The sequence below is a fragment of the Actinia tenebrosa genome, unplaced genomic scaffold (genome assembly GCF_029948245.1).
Source record: "Actinia tenebrosa isolate PJP-AT-01 unplaced genomic scaffold, QUT_ActTen_1.0 PGA_scaffold14__42_contigs__length_11649687, whole genome shotgun sequence".
Taxonomy (NCBI): Eukaryota; Metazoa; Cnidaria; class Anthozoa; order Actiniaria; family Actiniidae; genus Actinia; species Actinia tenebrosa.
In genome coordinates this window covers 7,226,694-7,239,282 of record NW_028292574.1, presented here as the reverse complement: position 1 = coordinate 7,239,282, position 12,589 = coordinate 7,226,694, and the positions used below count along the sequence as shown (strand labels likewise).

The window sequence follows — 12,589 nt, the reverse complement described above, 5'->3', positions numbered from 1 at the left end:
TTAAAAATAAATGGATTAATTAGTGATAAAATTTTTATAACAATAATTTTAGAGAATATGGTACTATCTATCTGTCTGGTTGTATGTCTGTCTATCTGAGAACAGTTTATTTATTTGCATATTTACATATATGCAACTTCAATTGTTTACATACATATATGAATACAAGATAACAAACATCATGAATGTCATTCACAAGAAAAACCTTCTTGTTTTTAGATTGCCTAATCACACTATTATTATTACTGGAGTTTTTGCGATTATATCTTTTCAAATATAGGTTAGAAAAAGAAAAACGAAAGGATTTGATTAATATGGGATTTCATCAATTCAGACTTGTTCACCAGCTCTCAATAAATTCCATTAACAGATTTACGGGCGTGCCACCTAGTAACTTCTGTTAAACTGCTCTCGGGCGTGCCACCTTAAGAACAGATGGAATTATTGACAGCACAGCAATACATATTTTCAAATTTTGAATCTTATTAGGATGGGAATAGACTGAAATATTTTATGATCAAAAATACATTTGTCAGTACATAATATTATGCAATCAGTTCAGTAATAAGATGACTTTCATGACCATTGTAAAATTTTGAGCATAAGGTTTTTTCTTAGAAGTCTACTCTGGCCAAAATTCCATGTGAAATTGTGAATAGCACTGTTACCCTTTGCCATTAGGTCTCTTCCAGCTAAAATTACACCTATGCCACAACTTCCAGATCCCTGGTTGTTTTGAAGTGCATCCCTTGAATCCTGTCTGGGCATTCCTAGTCGATTGAATGTAGCTGAGTTATTCCACCATTTTGCATTTGTTCCAGGAATCACCTCGTGGAAAGCATCTAGTATGTGTTGTAATGACCTTTGTAAACCTCTGGGAATATTCTTTCTCAAGCCATCATCAAAGTGCATTTGCCTTTGACTAAAATCCACATAGACTATCCCCCAGTGTTTTAATGATGCCATGTATACAGGTATGATTATCTGAAGATTGTGTGTTGTGGAAATTTGACAATGAGTGATGCAAGATTCAATCTGAGTTTTGAGATGTTGATGGTTATTAGCAGATTCCCATGTCCATACTAGAGTTGGAACTACTAGTGTAGCTAGTGCTGAGTTCTGGCCTTTCAATTCCCACATGTACTTATTGAGACAAACATCAATTGTCATGTTGTCCAGGTATCTCTCTCCGACAAGACTTGCAAATGAAGTCGTGTCAATTGCCAGAGTATATGCCAGAGTAATTGCTATGATGACTTTTGAAGGCTTATTATCCCATAGTGCTGAAGATAACTTGATGATGTCTTCTTTATCTAGCCCATCATCAATATTTAGCCACTGCACTTCAAATGACACATCATTTGAAATCTCTTGCACTTGGTGAAACTTGTGAAAGACTGAAAGATGGTCAGGATGAAAAGTGCCAATGGTTCTAAATGATATTCCTTGGATATTGGCTGTGTTTGATTTGTGGAGATCTGCTATTAACTTCTCACTGTATTCAAGTGATGTCTTGGATGGAATACATGTTATAGAATATGGATCAGAATATGGAACAGTAGCAGGACAAAGTATGATTTCAATGTCATTGTTACCAATACGTTTTGAAGGGGGTAAAATAATATTAGCTAGCTGACACCGGGTTGCCATCATATTGGACTGACATAGCTTCAGGTTTCTATTGGATGATAAGGAGTTAACTGGAGAATCAAGTTGGAAACCATTAGGTTTTGATGGAATCACTTTAGGGCTGGTGTCTGTCTTGGTATCTTGTGTGCCATCGTTGTCACTGCTGAATAAACATTTCTTTGATTTCCTTTTTTTGACTGGAGGTTCTTTACTTTCATTGCCAATTGTCATGCAGTGATGTTTTTTCATTTTGAGACCATATTCTGCTTCCCATTCTTCATGGTTGTAAATGGCGTGTGGTATCATATCTTCAACAATTTTAACACCACTATTTTTATCAAAATAATATTGAAGATAATCATCCCCCATAATGCTAGCTGAAAGATCTTTCATTAGGTGTAACCATCTAATATCATCATTTAGCATAGGACATATGTTCTTTTTCCAGCCACAACCTCGAAAGTGAAAAGGTTTTCCTGTTTGGAGCAAACAAACACAAAAAAAGGTTTTAGGGGTTGCTTAACATATAAGTAAACTATAAATAAACCAGTATAATGTTTTCGTTTTTAGATGGGTTTAAGTATCTACTGTATGAACCTCTGATATTTGACGTTCTTGTTTCTATTATTTATTTATTTCCTATATACATGAAATACTGGTATCCATAAATCACAAGAATGGATTTTGTAACAACCATCTAGAATAAGCATCATCTTGTGTCAAATAGAATTTTGAGAAGGATACTATGTAGGGGCTTAATCATGCAGGTGACATGAGATATATTCATGAGAAACAAATTAATGATCACCTCTCTATAATTAAGATTTTGTAATACTAACCTTCATTGTGACATTCAATAGCATTGGTGACACACAGCCTGAAGAACAATAGCTTTTCGGCATAGTGGTGAATAAGGATATCTTCCACTGTAAAAAGAAAAAAAATGCAAGATATTCATTATACTACAACATATAAAATGTAGGGCTATTTTGTACAGTGAAAAGTTCTATATATTTTTTACAACCTGTTCACTCCATAATAATGTCTCACAATACTTGAAAGATGCAATAGAATTAGGGCACTTAAATGATGCAATATTGTCAACATTAATATATCATGTGATATCTACATAAGGTAACTGGGATTTCCCAGTATGAGCCTTTTTTGAAATATCTTAACAAAGAAACAGCAATGATAAAATAATGATAACATGTTCAGAAACCCTACAATTTCACAAAGCTGTATATGTTTTTGTGGAAAATGATTCTTGGGCCATGTCTTTGTGCACTGGACAGAGATACATAATAAGGTTTGTTCATTGTTACACATAGACAGAGGCTTAGTCATTAGAGTCTGAACTTAACTCTATTGTCATGACACCAACATTGAAAACATACATTACTAATATATATACTTACATGATTTTCCTGGAAGCTTTGCATCATGGTTAGTCGCACGGGTATAGACTTGTCTTTGAAGTCTGTGTAAAGCCTCAAAACCTTGGTTGGAGTACTTAGAAAAGGAGCGAAAACGTCTAAACAGCATGCCAGTGTGCTCTATGGTCAGATGTCCATAGTCTCCAGTGCCCAGTCTGTCTCCAAACATCTCTCTTAATAGAAAACCCCATTCTTTTGCCTGAAAAAATTATAAGTCATATCTGTTTTATGTGGAATTTTTCTTTTTCTTTTTTGCATGGCAATATTGGTTTTACAATGTTAAAGTTGGATTTTTTTGTTTAGTTATAATGTGTGTGTAGGCACAGAATGATGTACAAATGAGAACACAATCCAGGGCCAATTAAAGTGCATTCACACCCTTCGTGTTTAACAGAAATCAAGCTTTCTCAAGTGCATACTTATTAGATTAGGACTCATTTTGCTTTGCATATGTAATGTGATAGCTGCAAAGATGATATACTAATGAGCTAAGGAAAAAGAGTCAATGATACAATATTTCATTGTCCTTACCTCCATGTCATATATATCAATTTCTTCTTCTTCTCCTTCTTCTACTTTAAACACGCGATCCCTTATTGTTTCTGTTTCAAGACGTGTTCGTGTTGGTGGGGAAATAGTTATGCGTCTTTAATCAAACAATCACTTCTCTAAGTATCTAATTACAACTGCGTAAGCTAATATTGTAACATCTCCCCTTTTATAATGTTTGAAATACATGGCTGGGATGATATAGAAAGATTTTAAAGATTTAAAAAATAAATGACCAAACAAAATGGCTGACTAAACTACGAAATGATTGTGTGGATATTAAAGTTCAACTGTAACAAAATCAGTGTCCTATAAATGTTCGGTAGTCAAGTAAACCGATCAGGTTTCTTAACCACTCTCTGACTTCTTCGCAGTACAGGTGGATTGACCGCGGGTTCTGACGCAGGTAGAACTTGAGGTGTCCTTGCACTGTCTGCCTCTGGTGATGCTTGTGTGTCACTAGCTGGTTCTTTCGGTGCTTCGTCGACGGGCTTTAAAAGCTGTCTGTTTCGGCGAAGTAACTCTCCGTTCGACTCAACTAGGTATGACCTGTCTGAGAGTTTCTCTTTACAGTTCCCTACTTCCCAGGGCTTGCCTCTCTGGTTTGGCGCTACTCTTACCTCTTGGCCTATTTCTAGGTCTGGTAGGACCTTTACATGTCTGTCGTAGTGACTTTTGGCTTTCTGGCGCTTAAGGTGGATTTTGGTTGTCACACCTTCCGCTACTTTGGGATACAGAAGGTTAGTTGCTATGGGGACTAGTGTCCTTTGTTCTCCTAGACATCAAGCGCTGTACTGGGCTGCTCTGCATTCCTTGAGTGGGGGTATTCCGATAATCTAGCAAGGCTAACCACGGATCTTTACGGTCTTGCATGGCTTTCTTGAGCAGGCTCTTGGCTACTTTCACTGCTGATTCCGCCTTTCCATTTGACTTTGGGTGGTATGGCGATGAGGTGACATGCTTGAACTCCCAGTCTCTTGCAAATTCAGCAAACTCGTTGCTGACGTATTGAGGCCCGTTGTCGGATACCAGCACATCGGGTATCCCATGTCGACTGAACTGTTCCTTCAGAAACTTGGTAATGGATGCTGAGGTTGTATCTTTCAGAGGACTTATTTCTATGTAGTCTGAGTAGTAATTTACCAAGACTATATAGTCTCTGTTCTGCAGCGTGAAAAGATCTGTGCCTAGTCTGCTCCAAGGTCTGTCGGGTATTTCGTGCGACTGCATTGGCATGCTGGGGTTACTTGGTTGATATTCTGAGCACACATGACAAGCCTTTACTGCATTTTCGATGTCGTGGTTCATTGCTGGCCAGTAAACGCAATCTCGTGCTTTCCTTGCACACGCCTCGATTCCTTGATGACTTGAGTGTAACCTCGCGACTACTTCAGATCTGAGGGCTCGAGGTATGATGATGCGTTGATTCTTGAATAAGATGCCGTTGTGGAGTGTCAGTTCCTCTCGGAAATGCCAGTAGTCTCTGATAGCTACTGGTACTTTGTCACGTACGTCAGGCCATCCTATTAGTATAGTATTCTTAAGTGACTGCATTGTAGGGTCTTGCTCTGTGGCTTTTTGTAGTTGCGCTAACCTTTCACTTGTGACCTTTACATTGTCGAGGGGGTTGATTCCTTCTAGTTCTAGCGCAAACACTTGGAACTCGTCTCCAGGTTCTCCTTGGTCTGCGAGGAAGGCTCGTGAGAGGTGATCTGCCACGTACATTTGTTGTCCTGGCTTGTAAGTTACGTTCAGGTTGTATCGCTGTAGGCGTAATATCATCCTCTGTAGCCTGCTGGGTGCTGCTAACAAGGATTTCTTGAAGATCGCTTGCAAAGGTTTGTGGTCTGATTCTACTGTTATCAGCTCTCTCCGTGTGATGTACTGGCTGAACTTTGCACAAGCGAAGATGATTGGATTGCAAGACATTCTTTTTCGATTTGTGCGTAGCGTTGCTCAACTGGTGTGAGAGTTCGGGATGCAAACGCTACTGGTTGGCCGTTTTGAAGCAAGTTTGCTCCGAGGCCTTTCTCACTAGCATCACATTGGATAGTGACTTCTTCGCTCATGTCATAGTACTTGAGTACTGGATGCGCAATCACGAGTTGTTTAACTTCTGAGAAGGCTTTGTCGTGCTGGCGTGACCACACAAATCTTGCATTCTTTGTGGTTAGTTCACGAAGAGGCAGTGCGACTTCTGATAGTCGAGGGAGAAACTTGGAGAGATAATTTACAAAGCCTAGTAGGCTGAGTGTCTCTTGCTTGTTGGTAGGCTTTGGCATTTCGGTCACTGCTTTGACCTTATCTGGATCTGGCTTGAGTCCGGTGGATGACAAGATGTGTCCCATGAACTTCACTTCTTTTCTCCGCATGATGAGCTTCTTGCTGTTCAGCTTTAAGTTGATCTGTCTTGCTCTCTTGAGCAGACGTAGCAGATTTTCGTCATGGTTTTTGTTGGCTTCTGCTAATGTGTCACCGTAACCGACCACTAACATATCGTCGCGGAGCACTTCCACGCCTTCTAGGTCTCCCAGTCGCTCGTGTAGGGTGCTTTCGAATTCCTCTGGGGCTGAGCTGACGCCAAAAGGCATGCGTAGATATCTGTAACGGCCAAATGGGGTCCAAAAGGTTGTAAGCTTACTGCTAGCTTCGTCCAAACCGATTTGGTAGAACCCATCCTTTGCGTCTAACGTTGTGAAGACTTTGGCCTTGCCGAGTCTGGGTAGCATCTCGTCCATCGTAGGCATTTGGTATTTGGGTCGTTTGATCGCTTTGTTTAGATCTTTGGGATCCAAACAGATTCGTATCTTTCCAGGTTTGGCTACAACGACCATGCTGCTGATCCATTCGGTGGGTTCTGTCTCTTTGACGATGATTTTCCTTTTCTCGAGTTCAGCTAACTTTGTTTTGACTTCCTGGCGAAGCGTAACTGCGATTCTTCTAGGCGCGTGTTGAACTGGCGTGACATCTGGGTCAACTGCGATTGTAGCGTTACCAATGTTTCCCAATCCTTCGAAGACGTCTCGAAAATCTTTTAAGATACTTTCTTTAGTTAGGGGCAGAGTTCCGGTTTCTTGAACCGCGTGGACTTGATGATCGATGTTTAACTTGATTAGATCTAATTGTTGGCATGTCTCGGCTGATAAAATTGGTTTGTGGTTTCCGTTGACAACCTGAAATTTGAAGCAATGTTTTTCGTTGACCTTAAGTGTCACTTCACCTAATGTTTCCATGACTGATCCATCAAACAATCGTAGTTTGACATTGCTTTGCTTGAGCGTCGGATTACCGTCTTGGTTGATGATTGCTACATCCTTGTGGCTGATTACGTTACAGGTCGCTCCTGTGTCTAGTTGGCAGTCCAAATCCGTTTTATAACTGGAATTGGTGTTCATAAACTCAAGCTTTGCAAAAAGCTGCTTGCCCTTCGTTTTCACCGAACCAACTTCTTCAATCTTCAACGTGAATTCGTCGGATGAGTATTCTCCTTCTTCTGATTCTCCTGATTCAGCTGTCATCGCTTTGACATTGCTTGACCTCGATTTACACACAGACGCGAAATGGTTTTGTTTCTTGCACGTTTTGCATTCACGGCCATAGGCGGGGCAGTCTTCTAACTTGTGTTTCTGAGAACCACCACAGCGGTAGCACTTGCAACTGCTCGTTCGTCGACTTGTAGTTCGTTTACTGTCCTCGCTTGGCGTTCTGTGGGAACGTCTGTTGTTGTACTTGTCACTTGGCTTGCTTGGAGATTTAGGCTTCCGTTCTCGTATTTCATTGATTTCTTCGTTGTTTGTCTTATCCACTAGACTCATGGCTTTTAACTGACTGCTAGCTAATTCACTTGAGCGGCAAATGTTGAGGGCTTTGTTGAGATCTAGACTGTCCTCTTTTAAAAGACGTAGTTTTGTTGCGTGTTCTCGTATACCAAGAACGAGTCGATCCCTGATAAGCTCTTCCGTTAACGGACCAAACTGACATGATGAAGCGCATTTTCTAAGGCGATTTACGTAGCCATCTACGGTTTCTTCTGGGCCTTGAGTACAGCTGTTGAACAGATATCGTTCGTACACCACGTTGCGCTTTGGTTTGAAGTAGGCTTCTAGCGCGTTTAAGCATGTGTTTACGTCGTTCTTTTCTTCGTCACTTAACTTGAGATTAAGGAATATTTGCAGACATTCCTTCCCCATTACAGAGCGAAACGTTGCTAGTCGTATCTTTGGGTCTTGCTGGTACAGTCCGGTTGCGACTTCGTAGTCCTCCCACTGTTGTTTAAAGAAGTCCCAATTGTTTACTTGATCTCCTTTGGTATTCATCGGCGTTGGTACCGGAAAATGCGACGTGAATATTGGTCCTCGTGGACCGCTGCTGGTCGAAGCTTCCTCCTTACTTGACATATTACTTCTTCAATGCCTCGGCAGTAGGAACTTGACGGTTTTTTCAGCTACTTTGGAAGCGTTATTTCCAATTTATTTCTGACACCATGTTTCAAGACGTGTTCGTGTTGGTGGGGAAATAGTTATGCGTCTTTAATCAAACAATCACTTCTCTAAGTATCTAATTACAACTGCGTAAGCTAATATTGTAACAGTTTCTATTATGTCTCTCCACTTGAGAAATACCTAATGATAGTGAAAAATAATTTATAGCATTTATCAAATTCAATAATAATTCATTGGTAGAAAATTAATAATAATATATTGGTAGTGTAGTGACAATCGACACCCAACTGTTGTTCAGAATTATTGTTTGAATAACTTTAGTTAAAAGTTATTATTGATATATATATTTCGGGATACCTGTGTCGCGCCGCTGACACTTATGATCAGCGGTCTTGCTCTCCAAGCCGCCATGTTTAGTTGACTCGTGTAAGCATGAGGTTAATGCTGATTAAAGCCTTACAACACGGCAATTGTCTTATGTTACTTCACTACAATTTAATCAGCATAAACCATGGATAAAGTTCTACGGCCTGAGAGATTCCATGCAGATCCAAGCTCGGCTGGAGCATCAAAATCGTGGATTCACTGGCGTCGAACTTTCGAAAACTTTCTCGCTGTTTTGACTGAAGAAGGCCTCGATAAATTTAGAGTTCTTACCAATTTTATCTCGCCTACAGTGTTCGAATATGTGGAAGAATGTACCGACTACGAGTCTGCGATCGAAACTCTTCAGAATATTTATGTTAAACCGACCAACGAAATCTACGCGAGACACCTACTGGCTACTAGACGTCAGCAGACGGGTGAAAGCCTGGACGAGTATCTACAGGCTCTGAAAACTCTCAGCAAGGAATGTAACTTCCAACCAGTCAACGCTACCAAGTATTGTGAGGAATACATACGGGATGCCTTCATTTCGGGATTGCATTTTAACCAGATCCGTCAAAGGTTGCTAGAAAACAAAACCTTGGATTTGAAAACCATGTTTGACCAAGCCAGGGCACTTGACTCTGCTATGCGCAGCTCAGAAAGTTACTTTGCCCCTCAACCTGTCACTGCTGTAGCAGCAGCACCAGAAATAGTCCCTCAGAATCCAACTCAAGTCGACTCCCCTCAGTCAGGTTCCACACTCGCAGCGACTGATCCAACGTGTTTCTTCTGTGGAAATTCTAGACACCCTCGTTCTAAGTGTCCGGCTAGAGATGCAACTTGCAATAAATGCCAAAAGAAGGGACACTTTGCTAAAGCCTGTCGAGGAAAAGCCTCTAAACCCAGCGAAGTTTCAGCTGCTCTCTGGTCACCTACTCTTGCCACTGTAGGAACTCCTCCAGCTCTTAAAAGGTCAACTGCTACTGTTGTTGTCAACAAGGACTGGAGAGTGCAAGCACTCTTCGATAGTGGTAGCAGTGAGAGCTACATACATCCAAGCCTAGTTGAAGTAGCAGCTATCTCTGTTAACCCTGCGATCAGCCAGGTCTCCATGGCAACGTCCTCGTTAAGCACAAAGACCCAGGGCTCTTGTTCTGTAACTATTAAATACCAAGGACAAACTTATAAGGACTTTCGTCTGTCAATTATGCCAGGACTATGCTCGGATCTGATTTTAGGACTCGATTTCCAGTCTCAACATGATAGTGTCACGTTCAAGTATGGTGGGACAAAACCACCGCTGTCTGTATGCAGTCTCACCACACTGAACATTGAGCCACCATCGCCATTTGCAAACCTCACGGCTGACTGCCATCCGATCGCTACGAGGTCTCGGCGATACAGCAAGGATGACCTGACCTTCATTGGCCATGAAGTAGATCGGCTGCTTAAGGAAGGCATTATTGAGCCAAGCCAGTCCCCTTGGCGGGCCCAAGTAGTTGTCACAAAAGATGAGAACCACAAGAAGCGCCTGGCGATTGATTACTCGCAAACAATCAATCGATTCACCCAGCTTGATGCATTTCCCCTGCCACGGATCAGCGATATAGTCAACGAAATAGCTCAGTACAAGGTCTTCAGTACCCTTGACCTCCAAAGTGCATACCATCAAATACCCCTAAAAGAAGATGACAAGCTTTACACTGCCTTTGAAGCTAAAGGAGGACTTTATCAGTTCACTCGGCTTCCTTTCGGTGTAACCAATGGCGTAGCGTGCTTCCAAAGAGAGATGGTAACGTTTGTTGAAGATAATCACCTCAAAGCTGTTTTTCCATATATCGACAACATAACCATCTGTGGAAGAGACCAAGTTGACCATGATGCCAATTTAAAGGCATTCCAAGAAGCTGCTCAAAAGGCCAACCTTAAGTTCAACGACAGCAAAAGCGTCTTCTCTACTCAACGATTGCCATTACTGGGGTACGTCATCGAAAATGGTTGTATTAGTCCAGACCCCGAAAGGTTAAGGCCACTACTAGAGCTTCCTCTGCCACAAAACTCAAAGTCTCTTAATAGATGTCTGGGACTCTTCTCCTACTATTCTCAATGGGTTCCTAACTTCTCTGACAGGATTAAACCCATTACAAGCTGCAAATCATTTCCCCTATCCTCTGAGGCAGAACGAGCATTTGAAGAGATAAAGAGTATCATCGCCAAAGCTGCTGTCTCCGCCATAGACGAGAGTGTCCCATTTGAGGTGGAGACCGACGCTTCTGATGTGGCCATAGCTGCTACCCTCAACCAAAAGGGCAGGCCGGTAGCCTTTTTCTCACGCACACTTCAAGGTAGTGAACTGAAACACTCAGCTGTAGAGAAAGAGGCGCAGGCAATAGTTGAGTCAGTTAGACACTGGAGACATTTTCTTACTGGGTCTCACTTCACCCTGAAAACTGATCAAAAATCAGTTTCTTACATGTTTAATCAGCGTCATCAAGGGAAGATTAAAAACGACAAAATCATGCGCTGGAGGATGGAACTGAGTTGTTACAGTTTTGACATAGTATATCGACCTGGCAGGGAGAATGTTGCACCTGATACCTTCTCACGAGCAACATGTGCCTCCAGTGCCAATGATTCTCTCTACCAGCTTCATGATGCACTCTGCCACCCTGGGATCACTCGATTTTGGCACTTTATTTGTGCCAAAAACTTGCCTTATTCTCTAGAGGATGTTAAGAGGGCGGTTAACACCTGCTCAATCTGCCGTGAATGTAAACCGGTATTCCACCGCCCAGAATCAGCTCATCTTATAAAGGCCACTCAACCCTTCGAGCGGATCAACATTGACTTTAAAGGACCACTGCCTACCAACAACAAGAACAAATACTTCCTGAATGTTGTTGACGAGTATTCTCGATTTCCGTTTGTTTTCCCTTGTCCTGACGTGTCCACTCCAACCGTCATAAAGTGCCTCACCTCATTGTTTTCACTATTTGGTATGCCTGCCTATGTGCATTCTGACCGGGGGGCTTCGTTTCTGAGTAAAGAGCTACGGGAATTCCTCACTAGCAAGGGTGTAGCTACCAGTCGTACTACCAGTTATAATCCCACATGCAATGGTCAAGTCGAGAAGTACAATGGTACTGTGTGGAAGTCTATCACGGTGTCTCTGAAATCAAAGAATCTTCCGACAGAACAGTGGCAACTGGTCCTACCAGATGTGTTGCACTCAATCCGTTCTCTTCTATGCACAGCAACTAATGAGACTCCCCACGAACGTTTCATGAACTTTTCACGCCGTTCGTCTTCAGGCAGTTCGATTCCTTCTTGGTTGGCTGAACCTGGCCCGGTTTATGTAAAGCGTCATGTACGATACAGCAAATTTGATCCTTTGGTTGAAAAGGCAGATGTTCTCCAGGCCAATACCCACTATGCTCACATTCGTTATCCTGATGGTAGAGAAACCACGGTCTCAACCAAACATCTTGCTCCTTATGGTCATGATGTGGAACACGTAGAACCACACAACTCAACCCAGGATCCAATTGCTGAACCCAAGATTCCTAGTGAACTTCCTCAAGACAGAGGTTGTCCTGATGCGAATAAAACTCCAGAACCAGAAACCATGCTATTGAGAAGATCACAGAGGGAACGTCGCCCTGTGGATAGACTAAATTTATAGGAAGGGGTGAATGTAGTGACAATCGACACCCAACTGTTGTTCAGAATTATTGTTTGAATAACTTTAGTTAAAAGTTATTATTGATATATATATTTCGGGATACCTGTGTCGCGCCGCTGACACTTATGATCAGCGGTCTTGCTCTCCAAGCCGCCATGTTTAGTTAAGAGTAGGTCTCTGTAAGACTCAAGCAAAGTGGGAAATGAAATTTTTTGACCACCCTTGAAATTTGGTGTGTGAGTAGGCCTTTATATGGGATTCACAAAAACAACAACAATTTGGTCACCAAATGTATTGTTGCCATGGAAACGGCAAGTGTTTTATGAGACCTTAATTTCCAATTTTTGGAATAAATTAAACCCACTCGAAGGTAAAATTCAATGCTGTGTTTCTCATACATGTTTAACTTAATTTCCTCAAAACTTTCGTCAATTATAAAGTATCTTTTCTAGTTTAGAAAAATACCAATTATTGTTAGTTTG

At 41.5% G+C, this 12,589-nt stretch overlaps 2 protein-coding genes across 2 annotated transcripts; one reads left to right on the top strand and one right to left on the bottom strand.

Annotated features, from left to right (window-relative positions):
- Position 1: 1 nt before the first annotated feature.
- Positions 2–4,374, bottom strand: LOC116290589 (uncharacterized). The gene is made up of 4 exons (XM_031697659.2): positions 3,597–4,374; positions 3,048–3,264; positions 2,469–2,555; positions 2–2,105 (listed from the first exon to the last, which is right to left on the bottom strand). Exons 1-4 carry the CDS (start codon positions 3,600–3,602, stop codon positions 577–579), a joined length of 1,839 nt encoding a protein of 612 aa, XP_031553519.2. The 5' UTR covers positions 3,603–4,374; the 3' UTR covers positions 2–576.
- A 4,193-nt stretch (positions 4,375–8,567) lies between these two features.
- On the top strand, positions 8,568–10,797 carry LOC116290587 (uncharacterized). The gene is made up of 2 exons (XM_089029358.1): positions 8,568–10,742; positions 10,792–10,797. The coding sequence occupies exons 1-2, from the start codon at positions 8,568–8,570 to the stop codon at positions 10,795–10,797; spliced, it is 2,181 nt and encodes a 726-aa protein (XP_088885484.1).
- Positions 10,798–12,589: the final 1,792 nt, after the last annotated feature.

Coding starts and splice junctions, on each gene's coding strand:
- LOC116290587 (XM_089029358.1), top strand. CDS start 8,568: ATGGATAAAGTTCTACGGCCTGAGAGATTCCATGCAGATCCAAGCTCG.
- LOC116290589 (XM_031697659.2), bottom strand. Junction 2,556..3,047: donor AAAGCTTCCAGGAAAATCAT/GTAAGTATATAT, acceptor TTCTTTTTACAG/TGGAAGATATCCTTATTCAC. Junction 2,106..2,468: donor TATTGAATGTCACAATGAAG/GTTAGTATTACA, acceptor TGCTCCAAACAG/GAAAACCTTTTCACTTTCGA.